Raw genomic sequence first — 22,510 nt, 5'->3', positions numbered from 1 at the left:
TTCTTGCGGTCACCAACTTGAGAATGCCCCTACACCCCAGGGAAAGCCTGCACCGCCCCCGCCGCGGCCCGCCCCCGCCGCGGCCCCTCTGCCTGCTCCTCCTGCAAATGGAACCCCTCGAACGCACAGGCCCCAGTGCCTGGCGCCTGTGCCGCGCAGCGTGCCGGGGCTTACACCGGCTCCTCACCTGTGGCAGAGCGACGCCTCACGGCACAGGCTGTCACAGGCTCCTATCAGGGGACCCCTGAGCTCAGCCCACCCAGCAGCTACTAGGAACAGCGTCACATCTGCCCAAGGCCTGCGGCGTGCCCCGCCCAAGCCCTGGCCCCTGTCAGCACACACTCCCCCCATGGAGGGAACGTGGGTGTCCATGCTCCAGAGCCAGAAGGAAACAAAACCAACAGACCGAGAGCCACCAACAGGCCAGGGTGGAGCTCCCGCACCCACGGCCAGGTCCGCGGCGTCCTCCCAGGGGCAGCGGCAGGTGAAGCAGCCCCTTCCGAGCCCCCAGGAGCCTCACAGACCCCTCTGTGCCCTCGCTCCAGAAAGAAGACGCACAGCAGCTGCTGCCCGAGGAGGCCGACTCGAGCTGCTGGCCCCGGCCTGCTCTGCGCCCCACCTCTCAGGGGCCTCTAAGTGCCAGGAAGGAGATGGGAGGGCGGGCAGGGGCGGGAGCTCGTCTGGGGCAGGGCCCGATCTGAGGCTGGACAAGGGGAGGCCATCAACAATTAGCCGCCTGATCCCCTCCGAGGCGGGAGGCCCCTGCGCACCACCGTGAGCAGCAGCGATCGATGCCCGACAACGCGCTGCCAATTAGCAAGGCCGCGCCGGCGCCCGGCCCGCGTTCTCACTGCGCGGCTGGAGCAGGAGGGTTCGCCACCACCGTAATTAACTGGCAGCATTCAGCCAGGAGTTAGTCAATGAAACTGAGCCGGATTGCAGATGACAAGAGGCAGAGCGCGGCGTGTCACCTCTGCTGTCTGACCTCGCAGATTAGCGCTGAGCCCCACGGCACACGTAATTAACAGCTGAGGCCCCAGAGCCAGCCCGGGAGCCCGTGAGGATGGGCCGGGGCTGTGGAGCTGCAGCAGCGCCTGCCGCCTCTCACGGACACCAGCTTGCCTGGCCAGGCCCCGACCGCGGCACCACACCCCGACAAAGGAACCTCGGGCCAGGCGGTGGGGTGACGGGGGCACCCCAAGAGTGCAGAGGGCAGTGCTGTCAGCCAGTGACAGCGAGCCTGAGGCGGGGGCGGGGGCCCAGAGCTGAAGCTCCACGCAGCCCTGTGAATCCAGACTGGACCCCGCTCGGCGTGGGCCGCCCCACCTAGGAGTGACAGAGAGCAGCGGGGAGCAAAGTGCACCAGGACCCCCCAACGAGGGCTCTTGGACCGTCCTGCTGGGCTGCCTCCTCCCATGGCCAGGGCAGCCCAGAGCCTGGCAGGGTCGGGATATCGGGTGGCTTGTCGGGCGTGCCTGTGGTTTACACCTCGCCCCTGTGCTGTGCGACAACGGAGGGACGCTGGGACACAGCCACCCGAGTCCCTGCCCAGCCCTTGTCCCCAGGCCCCGCAGTCCTTCCCGTCAGGTCTCTTTGGTCTCTGGGTGACCTCTGAGCAGCTCTGGCTGCCCCAGGCTGCTCCTCTAGGGTCACCACACGACATCTGGGCAGCACCAACACTCCCCAGACCTTCCTGCCCCCTGGGCCGGCGGCCTGCTGTGGGGCTCCTGCTGGGCATCCCTCCCAGGCTCTGGGAACTGCTCCCCACCTGCCCATCCTCATCAGCTGCCCAGCCCCGGAGACTCAGCGGTGCCCAGAGCACCTGGGGACCCGCAGGGCACCACCTGCCAGACGTGGCACGGGATGAGTGGGGAGGAGCAGGGCCAGACCCTGCTCCAGATGGCGGCCTGCACCTGAAGAACCCGTGGAACAGGAGGGCGGCCCCAGGAGCCACGCAGCGCTGGGGCCTGTTGGGAGGAGGGTGCGGCTCCCGAGGGCGCACAGGGGCCAGAGCAGGTGACCCTCTGGAATCCCCGGTCCCTGGCAGAGCAGGGACAGCCACACGGCAACACAAGGCTAGAGTCGACGCCTGCCATGACCCACAGGGCTTGGGAGGGCCAGCCAGGCAGCACCGGTGTCTGCCATATGCCACTACCGGACAGAGCTGCCCCCACCTGCCGTGCCAGCCAGAGCACCGCTGACCTGGGCAGAGGGGACGAAGGCTGGAGGCCGCAGCACCCAGCTGAGTAAGGGGCTGTCAGTGCCTACGAGCCAGTCATAGAACCCACCAGCAGGGGAAGGTGTGGGCTCTGCTTTGGGACACATCAGGACGGAGGATCTGCCAGAACCGTGGCAGACACCAGCCGCTCAGACCAGGGCACCCGGGACGGTGGGGGTGCTGGCAGGGTGTAGGGGAGACGGGCCCAGCAGGTGGTGGCCCTGGGAACTCAGGGCTGAGAAGGGCCCAGGGCACTCAGATGAGGGGGCCAGCCCCCCAGCCCAGTCTTTTGCTGTTGTCTTTAAAAAGAGGTGGACTCTGGGGGAGGGGTGTGGGCGGTGGGACAGAAGCCTTGTCCTGCCACACCACTGGATGGCAGTAGCCTCAGCCTGACCTGCAGGTGCACCTGCTGCCCGTCCCTCCAGGCTCTGGGAACTGCTCCCCACCTGCCTATCCTCACCCACTCCCCAGCCCTGAGGATTTGGCCAGTGCGTCGGGGAAGGAGCCTGGCTGGTGTCTGGCCACTGCCACTGAGGGACAGCATCTTGGTTTCAGATGGCACCAGGGACCCAACAGTCACCAGACCCGCCTGCCCTCACACCTGCAAGGCTGTGACAAGACTGGGCAGGCAGCCAGCAGACACGGCTGATCACCAGCACTGGGTGTCGTCGGAAGCTGCTCTGTGGTGGCAGAAGCAGTGCCTGAGCCTGGGGCAGGTGCCAGGAGGGCGGGCCTCCGGCTCCCATGGGCAGGTGCGTAAGCCCCCCTGATTGGGTGAAGGGAGCAAGGCTCAGGACGTGGCCTAAGCCCAAGAAGCCCCTCAGGGGAGGACGGGTGAGGACCAGGCCACGGGCCTCAGGGAGACCAGCCAGAGAGGCTGGATTGTCCCCCATGTGCTTCTGGGGACCAGAGGGGCACAGAGCCCCAGGCATGCCTGCCTCCCCAGATCAGCTGAGGACACACAGGCTCCCGCGCTGCAGCCCACTGACAGCAGACAGGCACCGCACCCCTGGGAGACGAGCAGACGGCCTCACAGCTGGGCCCAGGCGGCAGCGGCCCCCTCCCACGCACAAGGCAGGGAAGGGGCCAGGGCTCGGAGGCTGGCCCTCTGCGGGACAGGGCCAGCGATTCAAAGTCAACTGGGCCCAGGAGCACCTCTGGGCACCCAACGCCGCTAAGTCAGTGGTTCCACAAGCACCAGTGAGTCCCACGACGATCTGGGGATCCCCAAGTCACAAGGCAGGCCAGGCACTCAGAGCAGCCAAAAGCCACCCCAAGACAGTACATGGGGCTGTGGCTGGGGCTCAGTGGCAAAGTGCTGGCCTCGCATGTGTGGAGCACTGGGTTCGATCCTCGGCACCACATAGAGATAAAGACAGTGTGGGTCCATACAGCTAAAGAACAGTTAACAAAAGACAATGCGTGGGACACAGGGTTGGGGCCCAAGGCCAGTCTAGACACCTAGGCAGGGACTTGAGATGCACCAAGAAGGGGAGGGACCCTGTCCTGCACAACAGAGGACCTGGGGCCTCCCCAGATGGCCTGGGCCAAGCAGCCAAGGTGGGACAGGCCCAGGACACTAGCTCCAAGGGGCCCCTGGCCTGTCACTAGGGAGGAGCCAGGGGTCCAGCCAGGGACCCACGTGGGCACAGACCCCCTCCTCCCAGGACGAGAAGACAACAGGCAGAGCGCCGGGAGAGCAGCCAGCAGAGGCCCCAGCCCAGCACAGAGCCTGACGGAGGTCATTCCTCACCCCAGGTGCCAAGGGCCCTCCAGGGAAGCCAACAGTGTGGTGGGGACCATGGCGGCAGTTAGGAGCAGTGGAATGGGAGGGGGTCTCCATGGCGGGTGGGGGCCGGCAGTCAGGGCCATGAGCCTCTTGCCGTCCCTGTTGACCGCGCTCCGTGGCCCCAGGGCCTCCGCTGAATCACCGCAACCCAGGTGCTGGGGTGGCCTCTTACCCAAAGAAACAGTAGCTCCAACAGATGAAGCCACTGCCCAGGTCAACAGCAGAGTCTTAACGGTGTGAACCAGGGTCCAGATGCCCACCACCTGCTGAGCGCAGGGAGGTCCAGTGTCAGGTCCTCCCCCGCCCCCCACCAGGCCACCTGCCAACCCAGAGGGCCGCTGCGCCCGTCCTCAGCCTCTGGGGAGGGCGGATGAGATGGCGTGTGCATCAGCTGCCCCCGGAAGACCCCATGAGGACACCTGGGCAGTGGAGGTGGGAGCCGCACAGGCGCAAGCCAGGCCCCGGGGCTGACAGAGGGCACAGGCCGGGCCTGTGGGGCAGCGGCACAGCTCTGCTGGCTCTCCACGCCTTCCTGACCCCCAGGAAGTGGCCATCCCTTCACCCCAGACCCCTCAGCATGGGGTCCAGCAGCTGAAGCTGGCCCTGGCTGCGGCTCCCGTCCCACCTGGGCAGACATGGACACACGACAGGCCACGGTGAGGGCACAGTGTTCAGAGTTTGGAATGGCCCCTCTGCCACCTGCCAAGGCTGAGGGACCCAGGGTGGCACACTGTGGCAGAGACCTCAGGCCGGGCACACAGCAGGCGGCCCTCAGTGGCCACAGTGGGGGGCAGGGAGAGCCTTTCTAGGCCACCTCCCTCCCACACCTCCAGCTTGGGGACCCACAGGCCACCTCTGGGGTTCAGCCACGGGCAAGCACAGGCCCAGTCTCCCACCACACAGCCCAGGAGCCGGCCATGTCCAGGACCAGCAGTCCCGAAGGCAAGGTCCACGGCCACTGCAGGAGCCAAGGGCAGGGAGGGGAATGTTCTGGACTACAGTGGGCATGGCTGCAGCACAAGCTTCCGCAGGGTGACGACTCTTCCCCTGTGAATCATATCCCAGAAGCCAGCCAAGGTGGGAAGGCGTGGGGAGACCCGCCCAGCTTCCAGAGCACAGCACCCCCCACGGGAGGTGGTCAGCAGGGCCTGGTCTCGGGCCCCTCACCCCAGCTCTCCAAGTCCACCTCCACACCGAGGCAGCACAGGACTTGTACCCCTTCTTCCTAAGCCTCAGCCCCCCACCTGGACCACAGCCCGCTCAGGGACATCAGCCTACTTTACAGAGAGGGCAAGGCGAGGTCCAAGCTGGGGTGACAGAAAATCGGGGGCTGGTGTGGGGTGAGGATGCTGGGAAATGACCAAGGACTTCAGGACGAAGCCAGGTCTGGGGCTGCCCGGGTGAGACCTGGAGCTCCAACGGCTTCGGGATGGCTGTGGCCCGCAGCAAGCCCCCAGATCTCGTCATCAGAACGGGAGGACAGGCGCTGGCCTGGCCACACCACAGTGTCCTGGGTTCTCCCACTGGTCAGTATCCACAGGTGCTGGTCCCACTCCTGGGGTCAGTCACCCAGGGGAGCCAGCAGACACATCAGCAGGGTGGGGACAGACGTGCCTGTCACACAGTGGCCCTGCCAGCCCAGCCCGCCAGCCTGCTCTGGTTCTCTGCTGCAAAGTCCCGGACACCAGAGCCCAGGTCAGAGTCGAGAGGGGGCAGGGACCCGCGGCCAGCGCCTGTCCTCCAGCCACCTGCACACAGAGGCACACCAAGTTCCCAGCCAGGGAGGCCGGGCAGGCTCTGACACCTGAGCCACACGCTGGCCCACCACTGGAGCCAGGCGCTAGGGACAGCTGGGGCAGCCGAGGAAACAAGGCCCTGCTCCCTTCGCCGCTGCGGGAGGAGGCCTCATGGCCTCTCCGTGCAGCACTGGCCCAGGGCTCAGGCCCAGAGCACTGTCCCCCGAAACCTGCACCTGGCCTGCAAGAAGTCACCAGCACACTCCAGCCCAGAGGCTTCTCATCCTTCCCTCTGCGTCTCTGCTGGGACGGCCCAGCCTGGACTCCAAGTTCAGTGTCCTGCTGTGTGTCCCCGCCCAGGCCACAGCAGACACCTGCTCACCACCCCGCAAGCCTGGAGGCAGGAAGCCCCTTCCTCCAGGCACTTGCTCTTTGGCCTCCCGACAGGGGGACTGCTTGGGAGCCCCACCTCCACGCTGGTGAGCAGGGGGTGGGAAGGGAGAGTCGCCACATGCACCCACCACCTCTCCCCACGCTGCTCCTGATGACCGGCAACAGAAGGGACCTGGAGAGAAGACAGCCAGAATCCAGAGACCTGGCCCCTTGGTCAGGGCCAACACCTGCTCCACAGAGCCGGAGGCCCAAGGGACGCAGCCCGGCAGAGCCACCCAGGTTTCCTGTGTCCTCAGCCCCTGCTTCGGAGAAGCCTGGGGTTCTGGGGGCCAGCCAGCACCCACAGGGCCATCTCCAGCCATCCTGGCCACGACGGTTCCTGCTCGTCAGCAGCCCTCGGCGTCTGAAGTGCCCCAGGCCAGAGCTGGAAGGGCCTAGAGCGCCTCCCTGCACTGACTCAGAAGGGACAATTCTTGTCCCGGGTCACATGGTCTGAGCCCAGGTGTCACCAGAAGGCAGGCCTCTGCACCCTGGGACTCGGGTGACGGGGCAGGATGGGGACACTGCTCTGTGTCCAGACACCCCCTGCTCCCCTCCACGGGGGATGGGCAGGCCCGAGCCGGGGCGCCAGCCGACTGGGCAAGGGCCACCCTGAGCGCTCGGCGGGGCTTCAGCGACACACACGTAGGGCGCCACAGCCCCTAAATCCACTGTGGTCCCGCAGCCAGCAGGCCCCCTCCCACCCCACCCGGCAGCCCTGGCCGAGGAAGGAGAGGCGGAGGGGAGCAGAGCCAAGCAGAGCAGCAGGGAGGGGCTGGGGCGGGCAGCGCCACTGTCTGCCTCCTGGTCTCGCCCTCGCGCAGCTGGCGCCTCTTACCTCTGGGCTCCTCCGCCTGTTTGGCGAGCTTGCGCAGCGCAGCGGCAAAGCTGGAGGACGGCGCGGCCTGGGCCGACAGCGCGCTGCTGGTGGCCGGGCTGCCGCTGGGCACCAGGGCGCCATTGAGTGGCGAGGGGGTGAGGGGGTTGACGGTGGCGGTGGTCCTGGTCGCGGTGGAAAGCATCCCTAACGAAGGGGACTTGGGCTCATGGCTCATGCCTGAAACAGGAAAAGAAGAACCAGGGTCACGGAGAGCAGAGCCAGCACCAGGCGGCGGCAGCATGCAGAGAGCCAGGCGGACAGAGCGCAGGCTGCGGACAGGGGGCAGAGCGCGCCCAGCCAGGCACGGAGACGGCCGAGCCAGCACAGCCGCCCTGGGCACCGGGGCCGGGCGACCCAGAGTCCCAGAGCAAAAGGTGTTGGAAGGAGGCAGGGTCCCGGCCCAAGCAAGGTCAGCAAGGAGTCTGCCCCGTGCAGGGGAGGCTCCCGGCCAGGAGCAGTGGCTGCGCTCTGGGGAGGGAGGTCGGCACTGCGACTGTCCCAGAGTCACAGAGGAAGAAACCGAGGTTCCCGTGTGGCCTTGTCCACATGGACGGTCAGTGCAGACCCAGGGCCCTCGCTCCACGCTCTCCCGAGTTCCAAGTCACGGGGCCCAGCGGGTGGAGGGGAAGGCGGAGAGGACACGAAGCCATCCTGCAGCCCCCCTGAGCCCCTCATGGCACGAGGACTCTGCCGCTCGGCCAAGTTCGGCACAGCAGCTGACCCCCCGCCACTGGCAGGGCCGAGCCCAGGTCACAACCCCACCTCTCCAGTCCCCCAAGTATCAGTGAGGAGGCCCTGCCCGCCACAGCCCTGTCTTTACCCAGGTCCCCGTCAACAACCAGGTCCCGCTCCCTCGCTGTGCGCACCTCCCAGGGAAGTCAGCCAGTGGCCTGGCGCCTGGCAGGGACAGCAGGGCCACAGGCAGCAAGAAGCGATGTGTTTCCCGAACCCACTGGAGCCTGAGAGCGGGAAGGGACCCGGCAACCCACACCCCTGCTGGAGCCTGGAGCCAGCAGCCTGGCCAAGCCCGGGCACAGCTCTCCAGGGGGGATGTGCCTGGCACGGCCGAGAGGTCCCAGGAGGCCCCAGGGCAGGGCCCAGGGCCTGGAGGTGCACCCTGAGTTTGAGATCTGGAGGGTCAGGTGGAGCTGGCCGCTGCCCCCTCCTGATGGTGGAGGAGGACCTCCCGGGCACTTGGAGGCACGTGGGCGACAACACGGCAGGGCTGCGGCTGAGGCAGGAGGCCAGGAAGCGCGGCCCCTCCAGCGAGGGCTCAAGCCTCGGGAGCAGAGGCTGCACCAGGGCCCCGTGACGAGCCAGCCGGCCTCCCAGGGCCAGGCAGCGCCCACAGCAGGAGGCCCACAGACCAGGGTGCTGCCCCCACTGGGTCCCCACTTGCTCGGCTCCCAGGAGGAGTCACAGGGTCCCCCCCCGCAGCATGACCTCCACAACTGCCCAGTTTCAGCAGCAGCCTGGTCCCACGGCCACCCACCTTCAAGCCTGACAGACACAGAGCCCAAACGTGGGCCTGGTCTCTGCCCGCCCTGTGAGCACCCACCTCACCCAGCTGCACCCTGCCCTTGCTCAGCCAGTGCCCAGGGGACCAGCCGGGGAGGACAGCCTGGATTCAGATGTGTGAGCCCAGACAGGTCTCCTCCCGTCACACAGGGGCGACCATCAAGTCCCCCCCGTGAGCTTCACCCCGTGAGCACCGACAGGGGCCACCGAGTGAGGGCTGCAGAGCCGCTGCCTGACCCAGGGCCTGTCGGCACAGACTCCAGCCAGGACGAGTCAGGACCCGCGCTGCGGCTCTGTGCTGCCCCCAACCTGGGCCACTGAGCTGCGTGGAGAAGTGTCAGGGCTGTGTTGTCACCCGGACTCCTGCCCGTGGTGACCCGCCCCGCCCCACACAGGCCTGGCTTTGGCCCTGGAGGTTAGGTCCCTGGAGCACCCACACCCTGGGAGGCCACCAGGGCTGCTGTGGTGACAGGCCTGGCCGTGCAGGGGCAGCAGGCACACAGCAGGGGAGGAGCCTGTGCGCAGAAGCACCGCCCACCAGGGACAGCCCAGCAGGCCGCAGGCTACCTTCCAGACAGCCTGGTCAGCTGGTGACCGCAGGGTCTCAGGAAGCTGGGGCAGGAGGATCACAAGTTCCAGGCCACCTGGGCAACTTAGTGAGACCCTGTCCTAGAACCTGAAAAGGGCTGGGGGGCAGCTCAGCAACAGGGGACCTGGGCTCCACCCCAGAGCAGCAAAGAGGAGGCGGAGATGGACTCCCCTCTCCGAGTAAGGGCCAGACACGCGCCTGCCTTCTGAGCCGTGGCGTGGCGAAGGGCCCTGGCCTCAGCCACTTGAGCAAAGGTGGTCACTATCCCCTTGAGAGGGGGCTTCTGGCCAGCAGCTGCAAGGGAGCCCCCACCCCAGCAGCAGGCCCTCTGGCCCCCACCAGCCCGCAGGACGCCGCAGGCTCTGCCGCTGATCAGGCCCGAGCTGCGCCTCCCAGCCAAGGTGGAGGCTCTGCAGGGAGGCCGCAAGATGTGCCGACCCAGCCTCCACCGTGCTCCCCACCAGAGATTCCAGAGTGGCCTTCTGCAGACACCGTGCCTCGCGGAAAAGGCTGTTCTCACTGCAATCAGACCACCAGCCAGCGATGCCCACGCTACGAGAGGCAGGCCGCTGTCTACTTGGGCAGGTGCCACAGTGGACTGGGATCTGGGACCCCAAATGGCACTGGGGTCCCACAGACTGCACCTGAAGCCCTGTGTGTCCCAGTGACTGCTTGTCCTTTCCACCTGGGTTCCACTTTCTCTGCCCTGATCCAGGTTTTGGAAAAAACGAGAGCCTTCCAAGAGATGGTGACCTGGTAGCCTGTGTCCCCCGTCCTCGGAACAGTCCCCTGCCCCCCCATCAGGCCCAGCACCAGTTCCCCAAGGGGGCCGCCAGCAGCCTCGACCAGGGGTGCCACCCTCCTCACCCTGGTCCCTGGGGTCCCCCGAAGCCAGCAGACGGTGCCAGTTGCTCCCCAGCCTGGGAGCTCTCTGCTGATGTCAGGCCACTTAAAATAGCACTCCAGGAGCAGCTTCATTAGGGACCTAAAATTAGCAGCTCTGCTGCATGTGCGCCTGGGGAGGGGCAGCCCCAAGTGGCCGCGCTCGGGGACCCGGGGAGCCGCTGCAGAATGCCCTCACGCCTGCCCCCGGTCCAGAGGCCTCAGCTGGCGGCTGCTGTGTGCCCTCCCCTCCATAGATGGGACAGGGACCGCTGGCACCCAGGTCTGCAGAGGCCAGGGCAGGCCACAGCGTCTGTGGAGCCCCAGGGGCAGCAGCAGGGAGCCCCCAGGGGCACAGGTGCCTACTCCCCCTCATTAGGGAGGTATTTATTAACTTCTGCGCTCCTGGCCACCGGCTGGATTCTCATCGACATTATCAGCTCATCTGAATTCATTATCCTAACAGCTGGGAATAGGCTCCGCAGCATGAGGCCTGTGATGGATGAGGGCTGGGGGCTGTGCACCGCACACGCTCTCCTGACATGTGCTGCTCGGCAGGAAAACGAGCCAGAGGTCTAGGTGGCCCAGATCCGCCAGGAGACTGCCTGCCTCTCATTTTTTACATCATTGTACCAAGTCTGGACAGGCTCCTTCTCGCCAGCTCAGCTCCCCAGGAAAGAAGGTCTGCCTTATCCAAATACCCCAAGGTTCCTCAGCCCTGGTCACACTCCAACCCAGGGGTCAGGAAAAGTCCAGTCCTGAGGCCATGGAGCTGAAGACCTCTGGGCTACCACCAGAAGCCAGAGGGCAGGAAGAGAGGAATGAACACCCGCTGACCACGCTCACAAGGTGGCTGGGGCCTGTTTTGTGGGCAGCCAAGTCTGACAGGGGCCCCTCGGTGAGCCTCCTTCGCCCCAGCCTCCCTCGTGCTCGCCCAGGTTTCTGCGAGGCCAGCAGCAGCACTGTGCTCTGAAAGAAAGCGAGGAGGCAGCGCCCAGGGCAGCAGGAGCCCAGCTGCCTGGCAGGGGACAGCGGCACACACCCGCTGGGTCCTGGCCTGCAGGGCGGAGCCCCGGCTGGCCTGACAGCAGGACTGCAAGAGGGGAGGCCTCCGCGGCCCCATTAGGTATGGTCCCTGACCCCCTCCTCCCACAAGGGGGATTATTAATCAGCACACCGGCCTCCCTCCCAGCCTCCCTCCCGGCCTCCCGTGGATCCCGTAATTACTGCTTCCTTTCATGCCTGCTCTGCCCGGCCCCAGACCCCAGGCCCGCTCCCTCCGTGCTCTGTAATTACAAGCTAATAGCTGAGATGAATTTTCTGCTGGGTCCCAGTTCAAGCACCAACCCGCCCCCTCCCCGGCAGCCCCCCTAATTACACCCTGCGAGGCTGCGCGGCGGGGCTCCGCTCTCGGCCGCCCGCACAATCTGGACCTGGATTCTCTAATCACCCCTCTTGGTAATTCTCCATCACCACAGACAGAAATGTTTGTGAACAAATAAAGGGCGTCCCCCAGCGATCCCTGCCCCCCAAGGGGACATGTTCCTGCAGCCCTAACAAGGCCAGGGGTCACCAGCTGTGGGGACTGGGGGCGCAGCGGCACAGGGTGCCATGTGGTCCCCAGAGCAGCTCTGTCATCAACTCATGACTCCTTCCCACACTCGGAGTGGCAGTAGCTCTGGGTGGGACCAGGGAGGGGGCCTCGGCTCGTGCCAGGGAGGCCCCGACCAAGAATACCACCCCAGGATCGAGGACCCACCCTGGACCCGCTCCAAGGTCAGTGCCCGAGGCGGCGGCTGGCAGAGCCAGGGCAGCACCAGCCCAGAGGAGGCGCGGCCCGAGCAGATGGCCGAGCTCCTGACCCAGAACCAGAAGGGCTGGGAACAGCAGGCAGGAGGGGGCAGCTGGGCACCCCTGCATGAAGCTGGCCACGAGGCCGCGGGCCTTCCAGGCGGACAGCCGAGCCGTGCGCAAGGCGGGAGCAGCTGCCCACCAGAAACCCAATCAAGGGGAACAGGACGGGGCTCCCAGGCAGCTGCCGCGGCCCCATTCACCCCCTCACCTCCACAGGACTGTGCCGACAGGGGGACGCAACACCCAGGGTTTGTCCCCAACACGTCACTGCCAGTCACCAGGCTAGCCAGGGCCCCTGCTGGGAGCAGAGTGTGCGGGAGAGGTCACCTGCATGGTGGACGGGGAGGAGCGCGGAGCCAGGTCAAACCGGGGGTCGCAGCTGGGGGAGCCCCACGGGTGACATGGACGACACCGGCAGGGTGGGGGCACCCGGAGAGCCATCAGAACGCCCAAGAGTCACCCAGAACCGGGGTCTGGGGCCACAGATCGGGCATTCCGGAGGTTCCAGGTAAGGCGAGGGACAAAGTCGGGCAACAGATGGCGGTGACATTTGACGCGATTACTCTAAGCTGCTGCTTCGTGCAGAAGCCTGACGGCACAGGCCAAGGGCTGGAGTGGGGCGGGCGGGAGGGGAGCAGCAGAGCGGGATGCCACCCACAGCGAGGACAAAGGCAGACCAGAAAGGCCACGAGGCTGGGAGACCTGGGAGACAGCGCCCAAGGCCACCCCCAAGGACTACGAGGGATAGGCACAGGGCCAGCCCCCCAGCCCAGGCTGCAAACCTCACCTCACCTGGGCCCAGGGGTGAGCCCCGCTTCCCGCCCGCGCCCCCTGAACATGAGACTGTGGGCCGGCTGCCACCCCTGCAGGTGGCTGGCTGTGCCCAAGCTACAGGTGGGACAAGCACCAGCTCCGCAGCCACTGGACTAGCCCCGGGCAGCCAGCAGCACCCGGGCCAGCCAAGCCACCCTCCTGCCGTACGTCACAAGGGCCCTTTCAGTGCATGCCACCAGCCTCCGCAGAGGCATCCAATGAGGCCCAGAGGTCCCAGGAGAGATGCCCAAGCCGCCGGGACAAGGCCACCGAGTGTCCATGGGAGGCAGCCCGGGGCCAGCAGGGTCAAGGTCAGGCCCTGGGAGCAGTGACACCTGAATGAGGCCACTGCATGAAATCTTGTTCCCCTGGGCTGCAAGAGGCCAGTATCCCAAGCCCCTGCCCCCACCCAGGGGACAGGAAGCTGCTCCAGAAGAAAACAGAGGAACCACGGGTCCCCAGCTCTTGGCCCCGCAGTGCCGCGTCTCTGAACTGCTCCAGGGCCCCCTGACCCCCCGGGAACTAGGAGCAGGGTCCAGGAGTGACCTCAGCAGGGCTAGAAGGCCCAGTGGCACGGATGCCGAGGGCCAGGAGTGGGTCCCCCTGCTCCGAGCCGCGGGCAGGCCTGGGAAGGGACAGCACTGCAGGAGCCTGATGAAGGGGGCGGTGTGGGGCCCGAGCTTGCTGCTCCATCAGGGGCTCGCCAGGAGGAGGGTTGGGTGGGCGCCCGCCCGGGAAAGCCCAAGGTGGGTCTCACTTTAACCAAAGCCAGTTCCTCGGGCCAGATCTAAGGTGCCAAGTGCCAAGGTGGCAAGCTGCTCTCGGCCGATTCCCACAAACCTCCCAGAAAGACGCGCCGCGGGAGTGTACCGCGCTCCCGAGCTCAGGAGGCCAACCCGGGACCCACGGGGCCTGTGTGTGGCGGTGAGTGGCCGCGAGCCGAGTGGTAACCCCGTCCCAAACATGACCCGCCTGGAAAGGAGGCACAGGGGTGGGGTCTTTCTTATCACACCTCCCCATGGGGCTCCTCTACCGTCTTCAAAGCCCCACGTTCTGTGCCCGGCCATCGGTGCTGGGAACCGCCACGGGGAACAGACAGGAAAGCCCGGGCCACCCATCAGGAGGCAGGACTCCCAGCCCCGAGCCCCCCCCCAGACCTGGCCTGCCCGCATGGACCCAGGGATGAAGTTCTCTGGGCTCCCATCCAGAAAGGTGGCCCGTCTACCAGAGAAGCCCCTGGGGGGACACTCAGGCCAGGTGACCGCTGTGGGAAGATTCCCTCCCTCCACCCTCTCCCCCCCTGAGGCCGAGCACAGCCTGGGTGCCAGGGGTGAGGGCCACGGCCAGGTCTCCATCTAGCCAGAGCTGGCAGGGGACAGCAGGCCCCGGGGCGTATGGCCCCACCGTGTTCCCGGAGACAGTCTCGCGGTCTGTGCCGAGCGGCCCTCCTCTGAAGCGTTTGGATTTCGGGTTTTCTGGACTCTGGAGTATCAGCAGGGCCTGATGAGACCGCTGGGGGACGGCTCCGAATCTAGAGGCAAATTCATCTGTTTCGTTTCCGCCTCGTGCGAACGGCCTGAAGGTCACCTTCAACACACCTTCTGGGCCACCCTGTGCGTGAAGCAGTCTCGTGGTGTGGACGGGCCACGGTGGCCTCACGTCGGAGCCTGCAGCGCTTGGATCTGGGACAGCGCTCACGCCGGCCGCTCTCCCTCTGGGAATAGCTCGAGCGGGGGGCGAGGGGCGAGGCCCAGGGCAGGGCCCCCGAGGCCCCAGACGCTCTGCGGGTCTGGGCTACAGAAACCCCAGCACCAGCCACCAAACAAACGAGACTGTCCCCACCCAACAGGCCGCCGGCCCCAACTCACATCTAAACGGGAAAGACCTGGACGGAAAATGCACCCCCTACCCAGACGCTGCAAGGCACCAGAAGGGCAGGGGCCGTCCCCCGCCTGGCGAGGCCGATGTCACCCCTGCCCACCCACTGCACTTGAACGCTTCTCCCCGGCGCTTGGGGCCTTCACCTCCTGGTGGAGCAGTCTCAGTGGGCCATCGTCAGGCGGGGCACCCCTGTACAGCCCCGAGGAGCCGGGGGCCTTCAGTGACCCAGGGAACCCACTTCACCCTGTGCTTCCTTAGAACGTACTGCCCGGGCTCCACATCCCCAGAAAGGGGGCTCCCACAGGGTGGGGACAAGCTGGAGGAGGGCTGCGAGGGAGAGGGAGAGGCCTGGACCTCAGTCTGACCAAGAGCAGCAGAGACCTCGGCCTGCACTTCACTGCCCGCGAGCCCCAGCCGTGACCGGAACCCTCGGCGAAACCAGAGTCCCCACCCTCAGAGGCCGAGGGCTGAGCAGGACCCCAGGCCGGCAGGCCACACGCTCATCTGTGGAGTGACCAGGTGACAGAGGACGGGATTCCCCCAGTGTCCCCACCCGACCCACGTTCCAGACTTCACTCTGGGGTCTCGGCTTCAGGCCACCTGCCACACAGGCCCTTCAGTAAAGGCACACGCCACACACCTCCAGGCGCACGCCAAGATCCCCGCGCGCTGGGCCCAACCCCGCCAAGATGGTGAAGACGGCCAGTCCAACAGGCCTGCTCTGGGCTCCAGGAGGCTGGAACCTCTCCTCCTCCGCAGCTGACCACAGGCAGTGGACGAGCCCCCCAGCCCCTTCCTCCCTGGTCACCAGGGGCAGTCCTCCCCGGCAAGTCAGGCCCTCCTGAGGTAGGAGGGACACAGGAGGAGGAGAGGTGCCCCACACCCAGCACCTGCACCACAGCCAATGTCCCCCTATGAGCCAGGCTGTGACCAGAAGTGACCGGAGAGGCTGCAGCGCCTCTGGGGGCCAGGACGCAGGGCTCCTCCCCATCTGGTCACTAAACCCCAGAAGCCAACCGGGAACTCGGGTCAGAAGGCACTCGACGTGCCTTGGGGCTCCACTCTGGCCCCCACCTGTGAGCCGTCATCCTCCACTGACACACAGATTTTCCTTCGGGAAGGTTTAACCTGTCCACCATCAATACAGCTCCGACCAAAGGCGCACGGGTCAATACCTTGATGCCGCCTGCGGCCGGGGAACCGCCATTTCAGTGCAAGAGGGCAGGGCTGGGGGAGGGCAGGGCAGGGGAGGGCAGAGCAGGGCAGGGCAGAGCAGGGGAGGGCAGGCCATGGCTGCAGCGCCTCCGCACGTAGGCCCCAAGTCCAATTCAGTCCCCCAAAGGGCAGTGGCCTGCCAGCGCATGAGACCCCGGGAGGTCTGGGGTGGGGAGGGGGCCTGAACAACGCGTCTGGTGTTGACCCTGGCCACGAGGGGATCTGAAGGGACTGACTTGGCCTTCGGGCCACCCTCAACCCCACACTGCCTGGTGTGGGGCGTGGGGCGTGGGACAGAGCCTCTGGACCGTTGGCGACATCCCCAGGAATGCCACTGCCCCGGTGACCTATGAGCACTGACCCTCCGTCGGAGGACACAGGCAACCTGGGTTGCTCCTGTCCTGCAAGTGAGACAGCCAGGGTCCCCAAGTGCCCCAGGCCACGCAAGTCAAGGGCAGCACCCAGGAACAGCAGATGAACTCCCTGGGGCCCCATCACCTGCTTTTGGTGCGTGTCCATGCAGGGACAGGGAGCCCACTTCACAGCTAGGAAGGACCTGGGGGAGACCCACAGTGGCCCCCACGCCAGGAAGCCGCTCAATTCCCAGGAAGTTAGGGCTCCAGCCGGAGGACTGGCCACAGACCCCACCCCTCAAACATGGCCCCCCAGGAAGCCCACTAGGAAGGTGCTCCAAGCACCCTGGGCCAGGGGAGAGCCGCCTGCCCCGTCCCACCCAGTGCCCACGCGGGGCCCAGACACACCAGGGGCTGCGGCAGGGCATCGACACCCACTGCTTCTCCACAGTCTCCCTGGGCCAGAGAGGCACCCAGCCCCGAGGACGTCCACGTGGAGTCCCTTTTCCACCCGGTTCTGGGTCACCTTCCCCAGGACGAGGAACTCCGGACCCACGTCTTCCACAAAGAAGGCCCTGGCAGAGCCTCCGTGGGGAGAACCCTGCCGGCCCCGGGGGGCTAGACAGACGCCCAGGCCCCACCAGGTCCAGAGGGACGGCCAGGCTGGTGTCTTCACCAGAAACCCCCAACCCTGGGGCCCCCCAAGGCTCAAGCTCAGCCTGATCTGCTCCTTTGCTTAACTGCTTGGAAGACAGGGCAGACCCAGAGGCCAGCTCCAGGGCTGCCCCTTTATCTGCAGCCCTTCCTTGGGGCCTGGCCTCGGGGACAGAGGCTCTCATGGTCCTATCCTGGGGGTGAGCACGGGGTGCCAGGGCAGGAGGAGCCGAGGGCCTGGAGCCGACTTCCAGGGCGAGGGTCAGGCAGACAGGGCGGCAGCCCTGTGTGGTTCTGGCTGCTGGACCGGAGGGCGCGGGAGGCGGCTGCGGGGGAGGCGGCTGCAGAAGTGAGATTAAAAGGCCCCCGAGTGCGCGTCTTGGCAGGCGAGCGCGGCTGCCTTGGACGAGGTCCTGTTTTATCTGTCTGCACCTCCCGGCCGCGAGCGCTCGGCTGGGTTCAGAGGAGGCGCTCAATAAATTCTCATTGACAGGAACACTCAGAAACGTCCCCTCCCAGGCTGTGGCCTGAGCAGGGAAGAAAGGCCAGCGAGGGGAACTGAAGCCAGCAGCTCACAGCCCTGCTGCACTTGGCCAGGCCGCCGAGATCTGAGACTCCATGGGGGCAGGAATTAAAGCAAGACAGTTGGCCTGCAGCAGTCACCAGGCTGCGCTGTCACCTGAAACAGGGATCTCTGCAGGCTGAAACCAGCTCTCCTGGCGAGGACAGGGGGAGGAGGAGGCAGGCCTCAGAGCTCTGTGGTTTCAAAGGACGCTGCAGTTTCCACAGCGCAGGTAATTAACATGCTACCCAGAGGGCTCCCGTCCAACAACCTCGGCAGGCTTTGGACCTGGAGGAACCCAGGCTGGGAATTCCAAGGCTCCTGCCGGGGCCAGGAAAACCGGCCTTGCACACCGACTCCACAAGCCCCTGCGAGTTCCTGGGGGCAAGAGAAGAGGTGGCAGCCAGGTCTGGCTCACCTGTGCTTTTCTGGAAGAGAAGGCAACAGCACCCACCCTCAGCAAGGGGCTGCAGCCCACAGCCTCCCCTTCCTCAGCTAAGGACCAGGCAGCACCTGTCTGGTGGGTGGAGGGGAGTGACTCCTGGGCCACCGGGAGGCGCAGGCCCTGCGTCTGCCACAGAGTGGCGCTGTGCCTGCCCTGCTCTCCTTTCTCTGGGCTGAGATGCTAAGCTGAGCAGGGCCCCCTTCTGCTCTGAAACCACAAAGTGCTCATGGGCCTGCTTCCTCCAGAGACAGGGAAGTTACTTGCAGCCAGAGGCCTGCCAGAGGGGCAGCTCCTAGGCCACTGGAGGCTTCCTGCTGGGAACCCTCTGCCAGCCCAGACTTCCTGGAGCCTTTCCTTGCTTATTTTGACAGCAGTAAACCCAGATCCCTTCCGCACCTTAGAATCCCCCGGGAAGCTCTGAACTACTAGGCGAAACCCCCAAGTGGTAGTTACTAGGGCCTGAGAAGGTCAGATGCTCAGAAATGTCCAAATACCAAGGGAGAGGATCTATTCAACTCAACCAGCCAGAACCCTACAGGCTGTCCCCACCAGGCAGGGCCCACACTGCACAAGATAACCAGCTGGCCTTCCTTGTTGTCAGAGCCCCGCCCACAGACAGGACAGTGCCTGGAGCAGGCTGGGCCTCCACTCCTTCCCAAGGCGGGGCTGACCCTGCGTCCCAAGCTGGCTGCTCACTCCAGCACCCAGACTGGAGGAAAGAGAAGTCAAGTGTCAAACCGGGGCTGGCTCCAGCTTCCCCCACGTCCCCCCTGGCTCCAGTGTCTGTCTCACTGCCAGGCTGAATGACAAAAGCCAACCTTGTACCCAGCCATCAGGGCTCCCTCCAGGGTGGGCCGGGCAAGCCTCTGGGGGGTTGGGAACCAAGCTGTCCTGCACAGCAAGGCCCGGTGGAGCAAGAGCGTTCCTAGCCTACCTGGCGGGCGTCACGCCCGCACAGCCGGCAGCTGGGATGACACACGCTGCCAGTCGGAGCCTGCGCCCTGGGCCTCTCACCTGCGGCTGGCCGGCTGAGTCAGAGGCAGCCCGTACCTCAGGATCCTCCTCCCTGCGGGTGGGGGCAGCCATAAACACAGGGTGAGCCACCCTTAAGTACTCCAAGTCTAAGTAACACGGAGAGGCCCAGGGCAGGCTGCTTACCTGGGGGGGTCCCCCATCTCTCCTGGGGTGGCAGCAGCCCAGAGAAGACTCTGGGCAGCCCACCAGGGGGACAGCCCGCCCCTTTGTCCCCAGCCTCCAGGAAATCTGGAAATCGGCTTAGCCGGGATGCTCCCTCCCGGAGCGCCCTTTGTCCCAGCCCCTTTTACAAAGGGGTCCTTTTCTTCCCTTCATTTGGTGGTCCTGCTTTTTGTTTCCAAACCCCAACCTGTGTGGCCCCTACCCCTCAGGCGCCAGATAGGACCCCACAGGAGTTGGGGAGGTTTTAAACGCAAACGCGCCTTGAGACAAAGGCTGGCCTGCAGGAGCCAAACCGACTCCACGGGGGCTGGCATCCGCCACTCCGCCGGGGGCCAGCAGGTGCTTCCCCCGCCGGGCACACAGCCCTCAGAGCTCAAAAGCGGCGCTCAGCCCCACCACGTGCGAGGGGGCGCGGAGCTCCGGACTCCGGGCCAGGCCGCCCCCAGCACGGGCACTGCCCCCACCGCCCGGCCGGGTCGACCACGCCGTGGGCAGGCGCCCCTCGCCCCCACCCGGCGCTCGCGAGGGAGGCGGGAGCAGGGGTGGGCGGCGCGGGGAGGGCGAGCCCAGTCCCGCTCCGCCTCCACCGAGGGAATTTAATTAGCCTGCTGGAGAGGCGGGCGGCCGGCGAGGAGGTGTCTCTGGTGCTGCAATATAATTGAATCGGCTCCATTCGGGCGGGCCACTCGCCGCCGTCAGCGCGGCCGCCGGCCGGGAGGCGGGGGCGGGGAGGCGCATCCAGGCGGAGCAGGAAGGGCCGGGGAGGGAAAAGGGCAGCGCGGGCGGGGGGCGGCGGATGTGCCATCGCCCTCCCACCTCCGAGCCGGGCAGCCATCTTCGGCGGGGGAGGGGCGCGCCCTTCGCTGGGACGCAGGGCGCGGGGGTCAGAGCCCCGGTCCCGCCCTCGCGCGGCCTCCCACACCGGGGTGGGGGCGGGGAGGGGAGCTGGACGCGCGCCGCCGCCCCCCCGCCCGCACCTGCGCGGGGGCGCACGGCCGCCCAAAGTTTTCCTCCCCGTTCCGGGGCGCCCGCCGCGCGCCGAGAGGCCCCTGCCGCGCGCACTCACGCGCCCCTCGCCCAACGCGGCCGCCGTCCCCGCCGGAGCCCGGCCGCCTGGGCTACCCGCGGGCGGGGGAGGGCGGCCTCTGATCGGCCGCCCGCCCTCCCGGCTCTTATCGCCGCTCGCACTCGGGGGAAGTTGCCCGGGAGCCGTTGGCGGCCGCCCCCGCGGAACCCGCGAACTTGGAGGGGAGTCGGGCGGGCGCGGGACCCCCGCCCCCTGCGGCGCGCTCACCTTTCATGCCAGGGCGCCGCAGCTCCGCCTCGCCTGACACATGCTGGAGCCACCGTCGCCCAGTGTTTGTCTGAACTGCTTATCTCACCCGGGGCTGCGCGGCGGCGGCAGCTCGGGCCCGCTGGGGAGGTGGAGCTTCCGGGGCCCCGGCCAAGAAACACCTGCTGCTGTCGCCGCCGCTGAGGACACACCCAAGCGCAACGCCGCCCACTCCCGAGCCACTGGCTCGCTCCCGGCTCCCTGACCTCAGCCAGCGGGAGGTGTCGGGTTTCAGCCGCAAGCGCACACGCACGCGCGCACCGACGGGCGCCCGGGGGCACCCCGCTCGGCGACTTGCCCCTCCCCCGCCCGGCGGCCAGGTGAGCCCCGGCCTCGCTGGGGGGCGCCACCCCCGCGGTCCCTCGAATCCCCAGGCTGGACTGCTCCGGGGCCGCGGACTGGTCAGTGGACTCCCATGAGTAGGGCGCAGTTGCTTCCAGCAGGCCCGCACCAGAGCGGAGCCCGTCCTCTCCTCCAAACGGCTTCCCGGAGCCTACAACCGGGCCTGGCGCTGCCAGCACCGGTGACGCGCAGACGGCTAAACTGCGTTCCGGGGCTTTTTGGAGGACAACGTCCTTGGCGCTAGTGTGTGTAGGGGGTGGGCAGCAAATGACGCTGTGTTAAACCTCCCCAAGTCCCCAAAAAGCCTAACCTTAAGATGCCAACGTAAAAGGCCGAATGCTTAGAACTCGGGCAATTTGTGCCTCTGCCTCAGCCCGAAGTTCTGGAAAGCTCCTACCATTGTAATAACTTGGGGGCGCGGAGGTTCTTTAAAGAACCTTCGTCCCAGGAGCTGCAGTGTCTGCGGAGGCGCCGCTGCGCCAGGGGGATCATTAAGTAGCTGGGGTTGCGGTCATGAGGCGAGGCCACCCGCCTCCAGAAACTGGCACGATCCGCCGCGCCACCGGCCCCAGCGCAGCACCTCCCCATTCCTGGCACCCCCCACCCTACCTCACCCAGGCACTTGACTGGGATGACTCAGGGAGCGTCCTGAAATTCCTGGGCACCCACGGGCGGCGCGGAGAGGGACTGTGGGCCCAACCTCCCTCCCCCCCGCTCCGCCCCCAGCACCCCTCCCCCGGAAGCGCAGGTCCGAGGGGGGCTCCGGCCCATGGGGGTCCCCCGGCCTCGCTCCGGCCCTCGAACGTCGCCTTCGTACTAGGGAGTCCCAGGGCGAACAGCACCCCCGGGGGCGGCCCAGCCGCGCTGCGGGTTTCAACTTTCCGCCTCGGTGCCAAGCGCGCGCGGCTGCCAGCCCCAAACCTGCCCCGGGACATGCCCGCGCAGTGCTCGGCAGGCGCGCGCCGCCCGCCGGCCGCCGCCTCCCTCCCTCCCGAGCCGGCCGGGGCTGCGGCGGGAGCGCGCGGGGCGCTGCCACCCCCGTCCATCTGTTCCCGGCGACGCTGGCGGGCGGGGAGCGCTCGGGGCCCGCGCCGGCGGAGCGCAGGACCAGCCCGTGCCCTCGGGGGCGGGGGCCGCGAGCGGGCCCCCGCCTTGCACAAGGCCCTAGTCCGACCGCCAACGAAAAGGGAAACGCGCCGGCCCGGCCGGGTCGCGCCGTTACTGGCTCCTACCTGCGGCCCTGGCCTCGTGCGGGAGGGGCCGCCCCCGGCCCACGATCCGCTGCACCCCGCGGTGACCCTCCGCGGGCGGCCGCGGCCCACGCTTTAATTTATGTACCACTCGGTGGCGCGGCCTCCAGAAATTTGTGTCCCGCACTGGCCGGACGGTGCACCCGACCCCCGGCGGCCGCGGAAGGTGGGGGGCGCCTCCACCCCCGTCGGAGTCACGCGCTGGGGGAGGGGAGGGCGGGGACGTCGGGAGGGCACCCGACCTCGGGCCCCCAGTGTAAAAACAAAACCGCCTCCCGGCGGGCTCAGCCCCTTTCCCACCTGGATTGCAGGCTGCGGGGGGAGGGGAAGAACATGCAAATGAACATCTCGCACCTGGGCGAGAGGCACCTCCCAGCCAGGTTCCCCGGGTAACCACACCGGGGCCCTACCTCCAAATCTCGCCCGCAGGCTACCGTCGGTTTCCCTCTCCCCTGGGGAGGCCCTGGGGCAAGGGGCTGGTGGAGGCCGAGCTTTTCCACCTGTTTGAACAGGACTAGGCCAGCCAACCATAAGAATTTGTGGGTGACCCGAGAGGTGTCACCTGGC

At 66.9% G+C, this 22,510-nt stretch overlaps 1 protein-coding gene across 7 annotated transcripts in view; it reads right to left on the bottom strand.

Moving 5' to 3' along the window:
• Positions 1-22,510, bottom strand: part of Gse1 (Gse1 coiled-coil protein) — a 292,453-nt gene that overhangs the window by 23,382 nt on the left and 246,561 nt on the right. For 4 of the 7 annotated variants that reach the window (XM_077792748.1, XM_077792750.1, XM_077792749.1 and 1 more), the window contains one exon: positions 7,014-7,232. The exons of 1 other annotated variant lie outside the window; for it this stretch is intronic. In XM_077792748.1, coding sequence (XP_077648874.1) covers positions 7,014-7,232 — 219 coding nt within the window. Of the gene's footprint in view, positions 1-7,013; positions 7,233-20,312; positions 20,399-22,510 lie in introns of those variants that run through there. 2 more of the 7 variants (XM_026401818.2, XM_026401821.2) reach the window with 2 other exon arrangements.

This window comes from Urocitellus parryii, chromosome 15 (genome assembly GCF_045843805.1).
Source record: "Urocitellus parryii isolate mUroPar1 chromosome 15, mUroPar1.hap1, whole genome shotgun sequence".
Lineage (NCBI taxonomy): Eukaryota > Metazoa > Chordata > Mammalia > Rodentia > Sciuridae > Urocitellus > Urocitellus parryii.
Note: the sequence above shows the minus strand (reverse complement) of the source record. Positions and strands in the feature narration are given on the sequence as shown.